Source organism: Ranitomeya variabilis, chromosome 1 (genome assembly GCF_051348905.1).
Source record: "Ranitomeya variabilis isolate aRanVar5 chromosome 1, aRanVar5.hap1, whole genome shotgun sequence".
Lineage (NCBI taxonomy): Eukaryota > Metazoa > Chordata > Amphibia > Anura > Dendrobatidae > Ranitomeya > Ranitomeya variabilis.
The window spans coordinates 726,144,583-726,164,562 of record NC_135232.1 but is presented as its reverse complement, the minus strand read 5'-3'; the positions used below and the strand labels follow the sequence as shown (position 1 = coordinate 726,164,562).

The 19,980-nt window shown below is 42.1% G+C and overlaps 2 protein-coding genes across 6 annotated transcripts in view; one reads left to right on the top strand and one right to left on the bottom strand.

Annotated features, from left to right (window-relative positions):
• The window catches only part of ASB2 (ankyrin repeat and SOCS box containing 2), a 99,029-nt gene extending 93,267 nt beyond the window's left edge, over nt 1-5,762 (top strand). For all 5 annotated transcript variants that reach the window (XM_077268282.1, XM_077268291.1, XM_077268275.1 and 2 more), the window contains one exon: nt 20-5,762. In XM_077268282.1, the coding sequence (XP_077124397.1) occupies nt 20-159 (140 nt within the window). In that variant the 3' untranslated portion in view covers nt 160-5,762. The remainder of the gene's footprint in view (nt 1-19) is intronic.
• A 3,689-nt stretch (nt 5,763-9,451) lies between these two features.
• On the bottom strand, nt 9,452-11,786 carry FAM181A (family with sequence similarity 181 member A). The gene is made up of 2 exons (XM_077249303.1): nt 11,659-11,786; nt 9,452-10,507 (listed from the first exon to the last, which is right to left on the bottom strand). Exon 2 carries the CDS (start codon nt 10,436-10,438, stop codon nt 9,578-9,580), a length of 861 nt encoding a protein of 286 aa, XP_077105418.1. The 5' UTR covers nt 10,439-10,507; nt 11,659-11,786; the 3' UTR covers nt 9,452-9,577.
• Nucleotides 11,787-19,980: the final 8,194 nt, after the last annotated feature.

The window sequence follows — 19,980 nt, the reverse complement described above, 5'->3', positions numbered from 1 at the left end:
TCTTTGTTCCGTCCTGTAGAGCCCCCGAGACCTCTGACCCACCTGTGCCGCATAAAGGTGCGAAGTGTTGTGGAGAAAAACCGCCTGAAAATGTTGGACATGTTGCCTCTTCCCCCTAGACTCATCCGGTACTTGAGTCATGGCGCCTCTGATTGTTAGCTGCGGGACAAGGGTCTGCGCCAAAACAGTGAGGACATGAGGAGCCAAAAGATGGAGTCTGCAGCATTCCTGTCTGTGCGCCGAGCGCCTCCATAGGGCGCCGTGCTCCGATCACAGCGCTCCTCGGAGGATGGAACGAGATGCAACAAGCAAGTTACAAAAAGACAATGGAAGCCTAAAGTCACTGAGCACATGACAGGTGTGATCACGTAAGTGTCTCTTAATGTGGACTCTGTCCCTGGTGGGCAACCGGTGGACCCCACCCACAAAACTACTGCAACGTGAGGTTCTGCGCGTTCACTTTACCAAGAAAGCACTGCTGTATCTGTTATGCTCACATTGTATTTAGTCGTTTTGCATGGAATGAAATTTCACATCTTGGTTTTTCTAGGTACTTTTGCATTCTTAAAGGGACAGAAAACCAATTTTCTGCACACTTTCTGTACAGTTGAATCTGTTGCTCACCGGTATCAGCCATTTCAGTCCAGAAATGCATTTGCTGTTGGTTTTTCAGTGGGATGAGTGAAAGGATCTAGAGGAACTTCCCCGTTCTACGGATGATCATGACTTTGTGGCACACAGATGCGTGAGATTAGCAGCAATCTGGCCCTTTAAATGCAGATCTATCATTAGTATGGTGTCAGGTGCAGGTTACAATAACATTTATTGTATTCAGCATCCTATATACTGATTGTATCACTGCATGGAAAATGTATGATTAACATATGGAAGTTGGGGAGTAGAGGGTTAATGACTTAGGTTAATAATTTATTATGCGTTTTTACTGCCCTCTAGTGGTGGCCATAAAATACGCAGAAAACCAGTCACCCTGTGTCCCAGATGAGACTGATCTTCCCACCAATCCTCTAATGGGGATGGAGGGATCAAAAGTTCCCAACTGTTCTAAAAATGAACATATTACAATTAAAAAAAGGAAAATTGTCAAATTATCCCATGTAGGGAGCGGTGGGCTGGAGCGCACATGTCTTGCAGGGGCCGGAGTCACAAAGCTGCAGCTTTACCCTTTGACTCCACAATTTATTTAATCTGCAACTGACTAGAGTCAGGACACCAGCAGTAATATCTAAATATGCCGTAGGGGGAGGATGGCACGGCCAAAGGGACAACACGGTGGCTCATACCTGTGGGAAAAGGGCACTGAACTGATTCTTTTTTCTGGATATATGCCTTATCCTTCAGCCACCACTAGAGGGAGCTAACATTGAATTCAGTACTGTGAGCTCCCCCTAGTGGTGACTTTAAGAATACAGTATCTTTTTATTCAATGACTGTACTGCCAGATGGGGAATCTTTTTTTTTTTTTTTTGCCAAGGGCCATTTGCATATTTATACTGTCCTTCGGGGGCCGTACAAGTCGTGTGCTAACTCCTGAAGCTGGCACTGGTGTCAGGATGTAATCATTCATTGCACGCGCCTCAGCGATCAGTGGTGAACACTGTGCACTTCTGCTCACTGAGAAAGAAGAAATGAATGGGTCGGCGGCCATCAAAATACAGTAGCCTGCCCAAGTACTGTGGTTCCTGGGAATCTGCCCTGGGGCCGGATAAAAGGTCAGCGAGGGCTATAAACAGCCCGCAGGCCTGAAGTTCTTCTCCCCTGGTGTACAGGGAAGTGGAGGATTTGGAGCTGTGTATGCAAATCAAGATAGGTTACAAAATAAGGAAGGTAATAAAAAGTAAGAATTTGTCAGAAGACTCACTGGAGCCCAATGGTTTGTTTGTACACCCCAATTATGTACAGCCGCATACAGATGAGGATAGGGACAGTATAACAATTGTTGTGTTAATCGCCACTTGGGGGCAGTATAACAGTTATATTCCATCCAGTAAAGGGCAATACTATAGCTTTATTCTCCCCACTAGAGGGCAGTATAACAATAGTTACATTCTCCCCTCCAGAGGGCACTATAATAATAAATATATTCTTCCCAGTAATTATATTCTCTCCACCAGAGTATTGTTATTCTGCCGTTATATTGTCACCCACGAGAGGGCAGTATAACAATAGTTATATTCTTACCCACCAGAGGGCAGTATAACAGTAGTTACATTCTCACCCACCAGTGGGGGGTATAACAATAGTTATATTTTCACACACGAGAGGGCAGTATAACAATATTTATATTCTCACCCACCAGAGGGCAGTACAACAATAGTTATATTGTCACCCACCAGAAGACAGTATAACAGTACTTATATTCTCACCCACCAGTGGGAGGTATAACAGTAGTTCTATTCTCTCCACCAGAGGGCAGTATAACAATAGTTATATTCTCACCCACCTGCTGGCGGTATAACAGTAGTTATATTCTCACCCACGAGAGGGCAGTACAACAATAGTTATACTGCCCTCTGGTGGGTGAGAATATAACAGTAGTTACATTTTCCCCTCCAGAGGGCACTATAGTAATAATTATATTCTGCCCAGTAATTATATTCTCTCCATCAGAGGGCAGTATAGCAATAGTTATAGTCTCACCCACCAGAGGGCAGTACAACAATAGTTACGTTTTCCCCTCCAGAGGGCACTATAGTAATAATTATATTCTTCCCAGTAATTATATTCTCTCCACTAGAGGGCAGTATAACAATAGTTATATTCTTACCCACCAGAGGGCAGTATAACAGTAGTTACATTCTTACCCACCAGAGGGCAGTTTAACAATATTTATATTCTTACCCACCAGTGGGAGGTATAACAGTAGTTATATTTTCACCCAGCAGAGGGCGGTATAACAATAGTTATATTCTCACCCACCAGAGGGCGATATAACAATAGTTATATTCTCACCCACCAGAGGGCGATATAACAATAGTTATATTCTCACCCACCAGAGGGCAGTACAACAATATTTATAGTCTCACCCACCAGTGGGAGGTATAACAGTAGTTATATTCTCACCCACCAGAGGGCAGTATAACAATAGTTATATTCTCACCCACCAGAGGGCGATATAACAATAGTTATATTCTCACCCACCAGAGGGCAGTACAACAATACTTATATTCTCACCCACCAGAGGGCGATATAACAATAGTTATATTCTCACCCACCAGAGGGCGGTATAACAATAGTTATATTCTCACCCACCAGTGGGAGGTATAACAGTAGTTATATTCTCACCCACCAGAGGGCGGTATAACAATAGTTATATTCTCTTCACCAGATGGCATTATAACAAGAGTTAACGTCTTAAAAAAAAAAAAAAAAAGAGCACTAGCGCTAATATATACCCGCTTCTTTTATAGCTGCATACTCAGAAGCACCCTTTGCCCTTGTGCACATGGGACAATGTCCAATGAAAAAATGAAAATAAAAATAAAACTAGATCTGAGATGCGCTCACTAGAATTATCAAAGACTGTTCCACAATATAGGAAAGCATATCCTGAGTGGCTTCCTTACCTGTCTGCTTTATACTGCGGTGATGATCCGTCCTAGATTCTGTTGCGTCCAGTTATCTGCGGGGGATCCTGCAGTGCTATGATGGCGAAAAGTTCTCCTGATGGTGAGACCCCACACTTGGCTTGTGGAAAGGTTCTCCTGATGGTAAGATCCCAAACACGGCGCGTGGAAAGGTTCCAAGTGCCTTGAATGATGTTGCCAATAATGAGCTCTGTTGGTATAGTGCTGGCCGGTCACTGTTCTACCAGCACATGTGTTCAGAGTCCGTACTGCAAAGTGATGTCACATGCCTGCAAGTCGGCAGTGTGTGAACATGTGCTGGTAGAACAGTGACCGGCCGACACTATACCAACACAGCTCATTATTGGCAACATCATTCAAGGCACTTGGAACCTTTCCACAAGCCCAGTGTGGGGTCTCACCATCAGGGGAACTTTTCCACAAGCCCAGTGTGGGGTCTCACCATCAGGGGAACTTTTCCACAAGCCCAGTGTGGGGTCTCACCATCAGGAGAACTTTTCCACAAGCTCAGTGTGGGGTCTCACCACCATCAGGAGAACCTTTCCACAAGCCCAGTGTGGGGTCTCCCCATCAGGGGAACTTTTCCGCAAGCCAAGTGTGGGGTCTCACCACCATCAGGAGAACCTTTCCACAAGCCCAGTGTGGGGTCTCCCCATCAGGGGAACTTTTCCGCAAGCCAAGTGTGGGGTCTCACCACCATCAGGAGAACCTTTCCACAAGCCCAGTGTGGGGTCTCACCGTCAGGGGAACTTTTACACAAACCCAGTGTGGGGTCTCACCATCAGGAGAACTTTTCCACAAGCTCAGTGTGGGGTCTCACCACCATCAGGAGAACCTTTCCACAAGCCCAGTGTGGGGTCTCACCATCAGGGGAACTTTTCCACAAGCCCAGTGTGGGGTCTCACCATCAGGAGAACTTTTCCACAAGCTCAGTGTGGGGTCTCACCACCATCAGGAGAACCTTTCCACAAGCCCAGTGTGGGGTCTCTCCATCAGGAGAACTTTTCCACAAGCCCATTGTGGGGTCTCACCACCATCAGGAGAACCTTTCCACAAGCCCAGTGTGGGGTCTCACCATCAGGGGAACTTTTCCACAAACCCAGTGTGGGGTCTCACCACCATCAGGAAAACTTTTCCACAAGCCCAGTGTGGGGTCTCACCACCATCAGGAGAACCTTTCCACAAGCACAGTGTGGGGTCTCGTCGTCAGAACTTTTCGCCATCATAGTACTGCAGGATCCTCCGCAAATAACTGGACACAACAGCATCTAGGACTGATCATCACTGCAGCATAAAAGTAGACAAGTAAGGAAGCCACTAAGGCTATTTCCTATATTGTTGAATAGTTATATTCTTCCCAGTAATTATATTCTCTCCACCAGAGGGCAGTATAAACAGTACTAGTATTCTATCCTAGGCGGTATAAAGCTATATTTTCTCCATCAGAGGGTGGTATAACGGCAGTATAACAGAGGGCAGTTATTATACTGCCTTATAGTGGAGAGAATATAACAGTTATGGATGCAGGTTCAGAGTATATGATGGGACAGATCTTCAGAACTAAAATAGGTATTTATAAAATAAAAATGTTAGAACTTGTGCACATGAAGTTTTCTTATAAGTTGGACTTGAGTTTTGTGTAACTTGAGTTTTTATGAAAGATTTTTTTATCTCTTACTCTGCCCCCAAGTCCTTTATCTGGTCAATTTCATAAAGTCTTGCTGCCAAATCCAAGGTACTATCACTGCATATTAAACTGCTGCCACCATGTGGCTGATAGAGGTATTACATCGCATAAATATGAATCGATAAACTGTGGTTTTATGATTGCGGCCTGCGCCATTGTGTGCGGCCAGTGTTACTCTTCCTCTGTTGTTTCTTGATTGTATTTGATATTTGCACTTGCATATTTGTGTGTGTAGTTTTTTTTCTAGTTTGCGATGAGCAAAATGATCTAAAACTGGCCGGGATTGAATGAGTTAAAATATTTCTAATATAAAATGTGCAATTCACTAGTGTTTTTTTCACAAGCACTTTTTTGTTTACGTGTGAGATGATTTAGGATTTGTATAATTTGTTTCCTTTTTTACCAGTTTTGTTTTTTGTACTTTTCAGTTTGTTTATAAATATGATTTGCAATAAATGTTTGTGATTTTCCCGCATTGTGCAGATTGGTCACTTGACCTTGGCGATCCATGGGAAACCATCGGAAAATATGTCAAGGGTAAACAGCAGTGCATCAAAGTCAGATAAAGTTTCCGATCTGCTCCGCGTTAATTACCACGTCCTTAATCCGCCCAGCGAGACCCCAGGGAGCAGAATCAAAGGAGGATTACGGCTCCACAGAACAGGAAAATGGGAGATTTAGCTCCACCTCAACCCCTCAAAGGGGGTTTGGGTCGAATTGGGTCAGTTCTGAGCATTTTCTGCTCCCATGATCTTTGTCCTCGCACAGTCTGACATCGACCAATTACTTCTGAGTGAAGACGCATCTCCTGTGACAATTAGAAGGGAAATAAATTGGTCATTTTGAGAAGCAGCAGCAGAGGAACGTCACAATGCGATGTGACAGATCTGTCGCTGCAGAGGACCGAGTGATCTTATACAAGGTCATGGAGATGTTTGAATCCTTATGTTCTTTAGGGAGATAGTCTTCCAGCAGGGATGTCCGCAGGGGAAAAAGAAGGGTCTAGAGGGGTATGGAGAATGAAAGGGGAGTCAGGAGGCTAGTCTAAAGAAGGACAGAGGAAGGGACAAAGGGGTCTAGAAGAAAGTCCAAGTGTATACAGTGGTCAGAAGGGTCTGGAAGAGTGAATACACGTCTGTAAGAAAGGACAGCTGTCTAGAGGGGTAAGGAGGAGTGGACAGATGTGTCTGTAAGAGGGTACAGAAGGGTCAAGAGGGGTCTGGAGTAAAGGACAAGTGTCAAATGTAACAAAGATGGATAGGGACTTACAAGAAGGGACAGTGGTCTGAAATGGGACAGATATCTAGATGGGTCTGACGGAGAGAACAGATGTCTAGATGAGGGGACACGTGTCTAGTGGGGTCTGGGAAGGGTAATGGAAGAGGATACACATTTCTAAATGGGTCTGGAGGGAATATACAGGGGGTCTGGAAAAGGGGATGGGTATCTAGAGGGGTTTGGAGGAAGGTAATGGTATATGTAAGAGGAAGCCAAAGGATCTAGAAGAGGAAGCAGGTGGTGACTGGAGAATTCTGGGGAGAAGACCAATGTCTAAATGGGTCTGGAGGAGAGGAAGAGTGTACGGAGGGGTCTAGAAAAGCCTGGAACAAAAAGTCTTGAGGCCAAGGCAGAGGAGTATAAAAAATGGCTACATCTGGTGAAGAAGATAGAGAGGTCTAGAGGATGGTGATTGGATGGGGTCTAGAGGAGTGGTCAGGGAGCCTAGATGGGTATAAATGAGGGGATAGAGGGTCTGAAGGAGAGAATAGGGGTCTGGAAGAGGGGACAGATATCTACAAGCGTCAGTAAGAGGTCAGGGGTCTAGGAGGGTTTGGAGAAGGGACAGAGGGATCTGGATGAGGGTGCATGTGTTTTGAGAATAGTGCAGAAAGGCATAGAGGAGACTTGAGAAGAGAACAGGTGTCTAGAGGGGTTTGGAGAAGTAGAAAGTGGTCTGAAGGAGGTGAGGACAATAATATTGGTGGATGAAAAGCGTCCATTCAGTGGGTCAGCCCAAATACCACAAAACTCTTAAAAATGACTTAACTCTCTTAAATCGTAATGGTTACTCAAACACATTGAAGCCGCTTCATTTCTTCCAATGCAGATTTCAGTAAAGGTTAAGACTAAGTGTATGTTCACACGCCGTCTTATTCACTTGGATTTGGAGCGTCCAAAACAATGAACCTGTTCAATTCTATGTAAAAACGTCTTCCTGTTCTTATGTTCAGGTTTGTGAGCATTTATTAACGGCTTCATGTTCCCAAAAACGACAAGTGCATACAAGACGTGATCCGGCCATTCTTCAGGCTTTGTCAGCTTGGAAGAAGCTCTGTACTTTCAATATTAGTCAATGAGAAGACTAGACTTGGACTAGTTTTTGAACGTTTTCTCAGTGTTTTTGCTTGAAAAATGTTAGCGGTTTCTTCGTTGTTGAATAAATGATAAAGCTTCTGGAACATGACAGTAAAAAAAACAAATTGTGCCCTGAAAGGTCTGGAAAAATGCTGAAAAAGGGCCTGCGATCAAGAATGGATACCTAGACGGAGCTTAAAATGTGTAATATAGATACTCTGCTGAATTGTATTCAAGGATTTTCCAAGGTAAGGGAATTGTCTCAAAGAACCTAAAATCAACATTGTTGTGCAATAATCTGATTGATTAAAATCTAAAATCAATTTAAATAAATCCTGAAAGCACACGCACCTCTTCAGGGACATTTTTTTAAACTTAAAAGAGTGTAATTTATTATTATTTTACTTTTGCAATAGGGTTTCAGCTTATATTTTGAAGCTTTCATCTTCTGCATCCTTTATGCATTAGTGTACATGACAGACTCAACCTTGCCCCGGGCTGTAATCCTTATTTCTCTTCTCTGTACTAATTCTTGATCTGATAAATGTTGAGCCTTGGATTAGGTCACAAATCAGTCTAGAAGATGGTCTCAGAGAAGAGCGATAAGTTACAGAGCTGAGGCCCTGCTCACTGTTGGATTCACTGTCTGCTATGCATTGTTGTGCACAGAGGCTGCAGAAGATGAATAGCTAAAATTTTTCAGAAAATCTTGCTGCCAAAATACATCCATGTAATTAAATTGCCCCTAAAGTTGTCCACGTTCTTTAAATCATGTCCCTCAATATCAAAAAAAGCAACAAATGTTTTTGAAAATGTATACAAATTGTTACATTTATTACAGAATTTACAATGTAACACATTCAGGTTTGATTCAAATGGAAGCAGAATATTTTACAAAGAGAAAATATTTACACTAATGTTTTTATTTCCTCCACTTTCCGTGGCTTATATTCACATGACTATAGATTGTCCAGTCCGGCCAGGTACTTGTTTTACCAGATGAAAGGGTGCGAACGTTAAATACAAAAAATATCAAAAAGTTGGCAAATTGATCACAGTAATGGTGGATGGAGCAGATTATGAATGGATGTAAGAATCTCACAAGAGGTCTGACAGGAGAATTTTCTGCTCCAACCACACAAATCCGAAACAGGCTGCGCTATTGCACCCATGTATATGTTACTGTAAAACACTACACCCATCCAGAGGATACATAGATTGAAAAGCTCCTCGGCAGCTTCTCCCCGCCCCGCTTTCCTAGACTGACATGTTCTTCTCTATGTGTGTATGGGCTTAGATCTGTCAGTCAGGGAAAGTGCGGCAGGGAGAGGCCTTCAGGGTTTGCCCGGAATTAGAGAACTGAGATGGTCCTTGGCCACTAAAACATCCATGGCTGCAATGGCGCAGCCAGTATCTGATTCATGCTGACCATAGTTTGGGGAACATCTGGGTTCTCTACACATAAAGTAAAGCATGCCATCAAAAACATCCTAGTAAAGTCTACCCTGGTTACGAAGATTGTACCAAGAGGCAAAAGCCAGACCAAAGAGGTCCCTCTGCAACGAGTCTGATATATCCATCTGTCAGCAGCTAATGGGGCATTTACATCATTCTGTATCAACTCGTTCTGCCATTTTTTTTTGGTGGACCATCCTGACCTGTCATACGTCTCATAACCGTCTGAGAAGAAATGTATTATTGGTTCCATCTCCATAAATCGTACAAACTGGACAAAGAGTCTAGAGCCCAATGAATTCAGACCTTGTCCCCTCCATCAGTCTATCCAAGATATCAGAGGCGAAAATTTATGGAAGAATTGGGTAAAACCATTAGTGAAGGAGCTTCAGGATGGAGCTTCTATGTTTGTCACTCGTCTCTTCCCAGAGGTTATAAGGGTCCGTAATAAATAGTGATAAGGTCCAATTTTCACTCAAATGTATCCAAAAACATTAAAAATAGAAGGCGGCACAGCTGGCTTTGTGGGAATGGGCTTGAGAACTACATGTCTATATAGTCTCTGCCCTGAATCTTTACACAAGTGCTGGATTTCGACAGTGGGCACAGTTGTATTTTTACTCCATAGTGCCAGTGTGGTGAATGGGTTGGGGTGGTGGTGGACCCCATGGCCATGCTGGTACGAGAGCTGCTGTCCATGGTACTGAAGTGCGCAGCAACTGCAGGTGTTGACCTGTTCGGTGAAGGAGGTTATAGGTGGCATCTTTCCAGACTCCTTATCTCCTGGAGGTTGGCTACAAAGGGCATGAGATTTGTCCTGCCTTAGTACATTTTTCACTTTTTTATTTTCGTAAGCTGGAAAGGAGGTCTCAGTTCTCTCTTTGTATATGATGTCTAGTCCAGAAGTGCAGGGCATTTCTAGGAGGTTGGTGGAAGATCTGGGCTCTTCCCAAAATGATGCCGGCAGCTGTCTCTTCCGCATGGGCACTTGATCCTGCCTCCCAGCATCCATATTGTTCTCTTGATAGCACACATCCCCCATTATGCCATCTTCTGCCTCCAGTGCACCCACCTCTTTGTGATTCAGCCCTTTACTATGAGTGGTGGAGCCCAATCTGTCCACCAGTCCCTTCCTCAAGTCCACAGCTCTGCCAGAGGAGTGGCATCTGGGCAACCTGGAATACCTCTGGGAAAACCTTTTCAGCTGCTTCTGCAAATATTTCCTGTGATCCACAGATCTTCTACAGGGAGCCGACTTGTCCAGAGCTGCCTTGATGTCACATGATGCCAAGTTGACAAAATTCAGCAACGTCTTGACTTCATTGTCTGATGCCATGATTTACCAAGTGACAAATTTCCATTAATAAGGTAAAAGAATTTATTCCCGAAGTCAAGGAGCCGAGGTCTAGAAAAGGAGAAGAAACAAGTAACATAAAATGTATAATCTATAAGGAATACGTACAAATATTGGAGGATGATGATGATACAGAAGGTCCTGGAGATATGGATGATGATTGAGCCATCATCTGTAATGTCAAAGATGGTGTTGATGATGATGGAGGGTGTGATACTGATGGAGGTGGTGATAGTAAGGACATCAATGTGGAGGTTTTGTGGGGTTGATGTAGGCTATAATAATGGTGCTGATAAATCGAGTCTCTTATGGTACTGATTGTGATAATGTTGGTGGAGATGATGTTTATTATGATAATGATGCTGGTAGTAGTGGAGTTACATAGTTATTAAGGCCATAAAGACAACGTACGTCCATCAAAGTAAGCCAAAGGATTGGAGCGGATATTGAATGAAGGTAAAGGGGTAAAGGTGCAACCATAATGTATGAACCAATCTGTTAGAAAGCAAATTTTTGCTTCTGATCCTTGGGGTTAATAAACATTCAGGAAAAGAACTTTATATTTTTGCATAAGTATTTTTTTTTACTTTTGATGGTTCGGGTGGTGATGATGATGGTGGGGGCAGCACTGATTATTGTGTGGGTGTTAATGATGGTGGTAGTAGTGTTAATGATTCAGGTGGTTACCTTGAAGAAAGTAATGATTTTAATGATGGAAGTGGTCATAATAATGATAGAGGTAGTAGTGGCGATGATGGAGTTGAAGATGATGATGACATTTGGATTTTACGATTTCTTTCTACTGCACAGATAAAGAATTTTCCCAAATCAATAAAACTATAGAGACATGCAATCTGTTCACCCGTCCTTACAGTCAATGGCAGATTGTTAAGATTCTCCAAAAAATGTAATCTTAATTTTTCTGAGAAATTCACAAATCACAGATTCTCCCGCTGAGCGGTTTCTCTGCTGAATTGTCAATATTTACAATAACTGCTACAATATAACGATTCGAGAACATGGAGAAAAGTTACATAAAACTTCCCTGTAATCCCTGTTACATATAGATGACATCAGAGGACAATAAAAGGGATAATTAAGGAGAGTAATTAAAAGTTGCCCTGTGTTTCCTCAATGATCCATTCATGGGGCGCAGACTCTGAGACGCACGTCTCCCCCTCCCCCACCCTGCACCTACTTACTGTAGACACGAATGTCTCCAATCCTTCTGCCTCCGCGCGGGATAATCTCGTTACACTACAAACCTGTCCGCTGCGGCGAGGATGATGCCAGCCAGATCTTTGGGAGTAAAGTGAATGAATCCTTGTAGTTAGGGGAGACTTCATGGACCAATCAGATCCCACCATCCAAATACAAAGCGCTTCAATTAGGCATTAGTCTGCCCGTTCCCACATTTTTCCCCATCTCAAATTGTCACCATGGGGACAGCCACAAAAAAAGGCCACAAATAAATACCAATGATTTCTGCACCGGTTCTCTTGGTGTCCTCCTTAGTCCTCTCCCCTCTGCACAAAACCGATGGGTGAGAGGGGATAGTTGGACACCCTCTCACCCCCCTCCAAAACTTTTACAAAAATAAGTGAATCCGTCTGGAAGGCTGGAGGCGACCATAGTTGAATGACACAGGACAATGGTAGAATTACTGGGAAGCCAAGCCTACCCCTCCAGTGACCAGAGTTCTCCTCTTCCCCCTTTTCTTTCTTTTTTTTTTTGGATGAAGGGTGATGTCAGCAAGGTAAGAATGAAACAAATCCCTAAAGAGATGCGCGCATAGCCATGGAAAGGAGGTTTAGGAGCTGAAGAATCTTGTCTTTATGTTTGCCCCCACAATTGAGCCACACAAAAGCTGAATTACCCATTCAAACTGGGCGGACAAAGGCCCTAAGCTGGAAAGCGCTCTTACATTTGTCCTCAAACAGTGGAGACTTAAATCGAGTCGTCATGATGGAGAATGACTGAGACAAAGCCCATAGAATTACCATCAGCAAACATTTTCCTCTGTCATATTACCATGTCTCCATAGCACCCCAAAGGCCTCGACACAATGCCCACAAGTTTGCACACTCGAGTACTGTCACCCTGCCAACGATGGCATTGCCTGAAGACGGGACAATCTACTTAACCCTGGAAATGCCAGCGCTCCATTCGCACTATATATCTTAGAGGGTGGGGGACGCATTGACGGATGGAGAAAGGGTTATTGGAGTGACAGTGTCCAAGTGTGGAGAAACCAGGGCTAAAGAGGCGCTTGTTCCACCGACGCCTCCATTCAGGGCAGGGGACGGAACGTGGAGGTGGGAAGTCCAAACACCAGGACAAATATCTACTTGGCCTTTTGATTTTTTAGGCAAACAAAAATTGTGTCAGAGATCAGTGACGGACAAATCCCATTCATAGAAGCAAATTACCGGCCATTAGAGGAAGGAAAGATCCATGGAAAGCAAAAGAAATAATCAGCATTTGCCAGAAGGATGGACAGAAAAATGTATGGAAGTAGCCAGAAGATAGAAAAAGATACAATGTATCAGACAAGGAATGAAGAAGACACAATGTATCAGATTAGGAAGAAGACACAATGTATCAGATTAGGAAGAAGACACAATGTTTCGGGGGGGGGGGGTGAAGGAAGAAGATACAATGTATCAGAGGAGGAAGAAAGTGTAGACCCAAGATCTCTCTCCCAGATCTGCCATATTGTCACTCGGTGATTTCTTGCTTTTTTCCAAACAAACCAAAATCTTTCTAATGGAAATATGAATGGGACAATTCCTCAAACCAATCACCTTCTCCTAGGAGTCTATGGGGCAGTGGTGTCCTGGGATCTCAGATCCTGAAATTGTTGAAATATCCAGAATTCAGAAGAAATCTCTGCATGATCTAAGCACATTTTATGGCTTTCTGCTGAGTTTTTGGAGCAGAAACTGGGCAGAAAAGCAACTTCAGAGATCTGGAGAATATTCCCTGATCAAAAAACTGTCTACAAAAAATAACATCATGCAGCGGATTTGGAAATACAGCAACATTATATGATAGGAGATGTAGTTCTCTGATCAATGAAACCGTGACCTCCAATCTCAGGATTAGACACCGTAGCTCAGCAGACAGTATCACACATTATAGGATTAGCTACAAAACTCAGCAGACAGTATCACACAGGATAGGATTAGATACACGGCTCAGCAGACAGTATCACAGGAGAGGATTAGATACAAGGCTCAGCAGACAGTATCACACAGGATAGGATTAGATACATGGCTCAGCAGACAGTATCACACAGGATAGGATTAGATACACGGCTCAGCAGTCAGTATCACACAGGATAGTGTAAGATACACAGCTCAGCAGACAGTATCACACAGGATAGGATTAGATACATGGCTCAGCAGACAGTATCACACAGGATAGTGTAGAATACACAGCTCAGCAGACAGTATCACACAGGATAGGATTAGATACATGGCTCAGCAGACAGGATCACACAGGACAGGATTAGATACACGGCTCAGCAGACAGTATCACACAGGATAGGATTAGATACACAGCTCAGCAGACAGTGTCACACAGGATAGGATTAGATACACAGCTCAGCAGTCCGTATCACACAGGATAGGATTAGATACACGGCTCAGCAGTCAGTATCACACAGGACAGGATTAGATACACAGCTCAGCAGACCGTATCACACAGGATAGGATTAGATACACAGCTCAGCAGACAGTGTCACACAGGATAGGATTAGATACACGGCTCAGCAGACAGTATCACACAGGATAGGATTTGATACACGGTTCAGCAGAGAGTATCACACAGGATAGGATTAGATACACTGCTCAGCTGACAGTATCACACAGGAGAGGATTAGATACACGGCTCAGCAGACAGTATCACACAGGATAGGATTAGATACAGAGCTCAGCTGACAGTATCACACCAGATAGGATTAGATACATGGCTCAGCAGACATTGTCACACAGGATAGGATTAGATACACAGCTCAGCTGACAGTATCACACCAGATAGGATTAGATACATGGCTCAGCAGACAGTATCACACAGGATAGGATTAGATACACGCTCAGCAGACAGTATCACACAGGATAGGATTTGATACACGGCTCAGCAGTCAGTATCACACAGGATAGGATTAGATACACGGCTCAGCAGACTGTATCACACAGGATAGGATTAGATACACTGCTCAGCTGACAGTATCACACAGGATAGGATTTGATACACGGCTCAGCAGACAGTATCATACAGGATAGGATTAGATACACGGCTCAGCAGACAGTATCACACATCATAGGATTGGATACACGGCTCAGCAGACGGTATATCACTCTTCATAGGATTAGATACAGCAGCTCAGCAGAAAGCATCATAAATGATAGCCATGGATACAGTGGCTCAGCAGACAGCCTCACATCATATAATTAAATACAGTGACTAAGGCTGCTTTCACACATTAGTTTTTTGCTGTCAGGCACAATGCAGCAAATTTTTTAAAAAACAGATTCCTATGTCCGTTTTCCGGTGGCCGGAGAAAACTGTCATAGAAACGTTTTTTTCTGTCAGTCAAAAAAACTGACAGAGATGGATCCGGCGAAAAACGGATGAAACGTGGGGTCAAATAATGGAATCCGGCGACAGATTCCGTTTTTTTAAACATCATGCATTTTCCATTCTGGAGTCTCTCTATCTCTGTCTCTCTTCTCCCCAGAATCCAAAAACAGCGGTCAAATCCACAAACTCGAATCCGGCGAAAAAAAAGGATCCGTCGCATCAGTTTTTCACAATTTCCGACAGATCCGTTTTTTAAAAAATTCGCTGGATTGTGCCTGACTACAAAAAACTGATGCGTGAAAGCAGCCTTAGCCAACAGGATCACATGGCAGGCTTAGATACACCATCTGGAGATAATAAGTTTATGATTCCTAGTCCAGTAGATAACTGGTTAACACTGTGACATTGCCAGTGTCTGGCCCTGGTGAAGCCTGGGAAGTTGTCAGGAGCCGGGAGATGGGAGTGTAGAGATCGGTATTTGGGGACGAGCACCACCATTCACACAGATGGCGGAATCCGCTCTCTGAATGGAGAGTGTCAGCCACATAGAGGGAAGCTAACAATTCACGGCTGCGCTGCCTTGTGTGCTGATTGTCAGTCTATAGCTGGCTGGCCACACAATAACGCTGCTGCTTCTTTAACCGCTCACATGCTGGGTCCCTGAACACAAAGCTTTGGCCATAGCAGTCACATTTGAATAATCTGCCATCTATGGGATGCAGCACATCAGACCAGGAGCAGAGAGAGCACAAGAGCTTACAATCCAAAGAGCACAGACATGGGTGAAGAAAGAAACATTCACAGCCTTTAAAGTGGTAGAGAGCGATATTCTAGACAGGTCAGGAGGGCAATAATCTGCAGAAGGGGTCACTACAGGTCAGACCTAGCCCAGCGCTTATGACCAGCTTATAAGAGTACATACAGTAAGAATTACAAACATATTACTTGATGTTACAGACATTAATACCGCCAACCTGATTTATCTTCCCCACCATAGCATTGTGCAAACACAAGTTTAAGGGTGCCCAAAATGTAATATGTAATGAATGCTACACTTCTAATATAGCAGAAGATGGCGCCAGAGCTCCATATAGAAGAGACGGGACACATCCCTCACTGTACTCGCATATATCAGAATCTCAACTATAGATGAGAAACCTAGAAACTAAGAATACTGCTCCATATGTACAAGAATATAACTACTATAATACTGTACCTATATATCGGAATATAGCTACTATAGTACTGTTCCTATATGCAAAAATATAACTACTATAATGCTGTCCCTATGTATAAGAATATAACTACTATAATACTGCTCCTATGTACAAGAATATAACTACTATAATACTGCCCCTATGTACAAGAATATAACTACTATAATACTGCCCCAATGTACAAGAATATAACTACTATAATACTGCTCCTATGTACTAGAATATAACTACTATAATACTGCCCCTATGTACAATAAAATAACTATTATAATACTGCCCCTATGTACATGAATATAACTATTATAATACTGCCCCCTATGTACAAGAAAATAACTACTATAATACTGCCCCTATGTACAAGAATATAACTATTATAATACTGCCCCCTATGTACAAGAAAATAACTACTATAATACTGCCCCTATGTACATGAATATAACTACTATAATACTGCCCCTTACGTACAAGAATATAACTACTATATTACTGCCCCTTATGTAAAAAGAATATAACTACTCTAATACTACTCCTGTGTATAGGAATATAACTAATATAATACTGCCCCTAAGTACAAGAATATAACTACTCTAATACTGCCCCTATGTACAAGAATATAACTATTATAATACTGCCCCTATGTACAAGAAAATAACTACTATAATACTGCCCCTATGTACATGAATATAACTACTATAATACTGCCCCTTACGTACAAGAATATAACTACTATAATACTGCCCCTTATGTAAAAAGAATATAACTACTCTAATACTACTCCTGTGTATAGGAATATAACTAATATAATACTGCCCCTATGTACAAGAATATAACTACTATAATACTGCTCCCTATGTGCAAGAATATAACTACTCTAATACTGCTCCCTATGTACAAGAATATAACTATTATAATACTGCCCCATGCACAAGAATATAACTACTATAATACTGCCCCCTATGTACAAGAATATAACTACTATAATACTTCCACTATGTACAAGAATATAACTACTATAATACTACTCCTGTGTGCAGGAATATAACTACTATAATACTTCCACTATGTACAAGAATATAACTACTATAATACTACTCCTGTGTGCAGGAATATAACTACTATAATACTGCCTCTATGTACAAGAATATAACTACTATAATACTGCCCCTATGTACAAGAATATGGCTGCTCTAATACTGCCCCTATGTACAAGAATATAACTACTATAATACTGCCCCTTATGTAAAAAGAATATAACTACTCTAATACTACTCCTGTGTGCAGGAATATAACTACTATAATACTGCCTCTATGTACAAGAATATAAATACTATAACACTGCCCCTTATGTACAAGAATATAACTACTATAATACTGCCCCTTATGTAAAAAGAATATAACTACTCTAATACTACTCCTGTGTGCAGGAATATAACTACTATAATACTGCCTCTATGTACAAGAATATAAATACTATAACACTGCCCCTTATGTACAAGAATATAACTACTATAATACTGCCCCTATGTACAAGAATATGGCTGCTCTAACACTGCCCCTATGTACAAGAATATAACTACTATAATACTGCCCCTTATGTAAAAAGAATATAACTACTCTAATACTACTCCTGTGTGCAGGAATATAACTACTATAATACTGCCTCTATGTACAAGAATATAAATACTATAACACTGCCCCTTATGTACAAGAATATAGCTACTGTCATACTGCCTCTATGTACAAGAATATAACTACTATAATACTGCCCCTTATGTAAAAAGAATATAACTACTCTAATACTACTCCTGTGTATAGGAATATAACTAATATAATACTGCCCCTATGTACAAGAATATAACTACTATAAAACTGCTCCCTATGTACAAGAATATAACTATTATAATATTGCCCCTATGTACAATAATATAGCTACTATAATACTGCCCCTATGTACAAGAATATAATTACGATAATACTGCTCCCTATGTGGAAGAATATAACTATTATAATACTGCCCCATGCACAAGAATATAACTACTATATTACTACTCCTATGTACAGGAATATAACTATTATAATACTGCCCCTTATGTACAAGAATATAACTACTATAATACTGCCCCCTATGTACAAGAATATAACTACTATAATACTACTCCTGTGTGCAGGAATATAACTACTATAATACTGCCTCTATGTACAAGAATATAACTGCTATAATACTGCCCCTATGTACAAGAATATGGCTGCTCTAATACTGCCCCTATGTACAAGAATATAAATACTATAACACTGCCCCTTATGTACAAGAATATAGCTACTGTCATACTGCCTCTATGTACAAGAATATAACTAGTATAATACTACTCCTGTGTACAGGAATAAACAGTTGTGCTCAAAAGTTTACATATCCCAGCAGAATTCTTGCTTTCTTGGCCTTTTTTCAGAGAATATGATTGATAGCGCCAAAACGTTTTCTCCACTCATGGTTAGTGGTTTGTGAAGCCATTTATTGTCACAAACTACTGTGTTTTCTCTATTTAAATCATAATGACAACCCAAAACATCCAAATAACCCTGATTAAAAGTTCACAATCCCTGGTAATTTTGGCCTCGTAACATGCACAGAAGTTGACACAAATGGGTTTGAATGGCTACAAAAGGTAACATCCTCACCTGTGACCTGTCATGGGGAAAGCAAAAGAATTGCCAATGGATCTACAGGAAAAGGTAGTTGATCTGTATAAAACAGGAAAGGGATACAAAAAGATATCCAAGGAATTGATAATGCCAGTCAGCAGCGTTCAAACTGTGATTAACAAATGGAAAATCAGGGGCTCTGTAGAAACAAAACCATGGTCAGGTAGACCAACAAAAATGTTGTTCACAACTGCCAGGAAAATTGTTCAGGATGCAAAGAAAAACCCACAAATAACATCAGCTGAAATACTGGACTCTCTGAAAACTGGCGGTGTGCAAATTCAAGATGCACAATAAGGAGGCACTTGAAGAAAAATAGGCTGCATGGTCGAGTCACCAGAAGAAAACCATTACTGCGTAAATGCCACAAAGTATCTCTCCTACAAGACACAAAACAGCACAGAGACAAATCTCAAAACTTCTGGAACAAGGTAATTTTGAGTGATGAGACCAAAATTGAACTTTTTGTCCACAACCATAAACGTTACATTTGGAGAGAGGTCAACAAGGCCTATGATGAAAGGAGCACGATTCCTACTGTGAAGCACGGAGGTGGATCGCTGATGTTTTGGAGATGTGTGCGCTACAAAGACACAGGAAAGAGTTGTAGGAAAGATTAATGCAGCACGTTATCAGGAAATACTGGAGGCAAATTTGCAATCATCAGCCCAGAAGCTGCGCATGGGACGTACTTGGACGTTCCAACATGACAACCAGCCAAAGCACAAGGTCAAGTAGACCTGTCATTGGCTACAGCAGAACAAAGTGAAGGTTCTGGAATGGCCATCTCAGTTTCCTGACCTCAGTATCATTGAGCCACTCAATGGGGGGAATTCTCAAGTGCGCAGTTCATGCTAGCCAGCCCAGGAATTTACAGGAAATAGAGGCTTTTTTGCCAAGAAGAGTGGGCAGCTTTACCATCTGAGAAAATAAAGACAGTGAGAAGCAGCAAGTTAGCAGCAGCTATGAGCGTGACCTAGACCCGCCGCAATAGGCAGCCCAACGGTACCCTACCGAAAACCT

Coding starts and splice junctions, on each gene's coding strand:
- FAM181A (XM_077249303.1), bottom strand. CDS start 10,438: ATGGCATCAGACAATGAAGTCAAGACGTTGCTGAATTTTGTCAACTTG.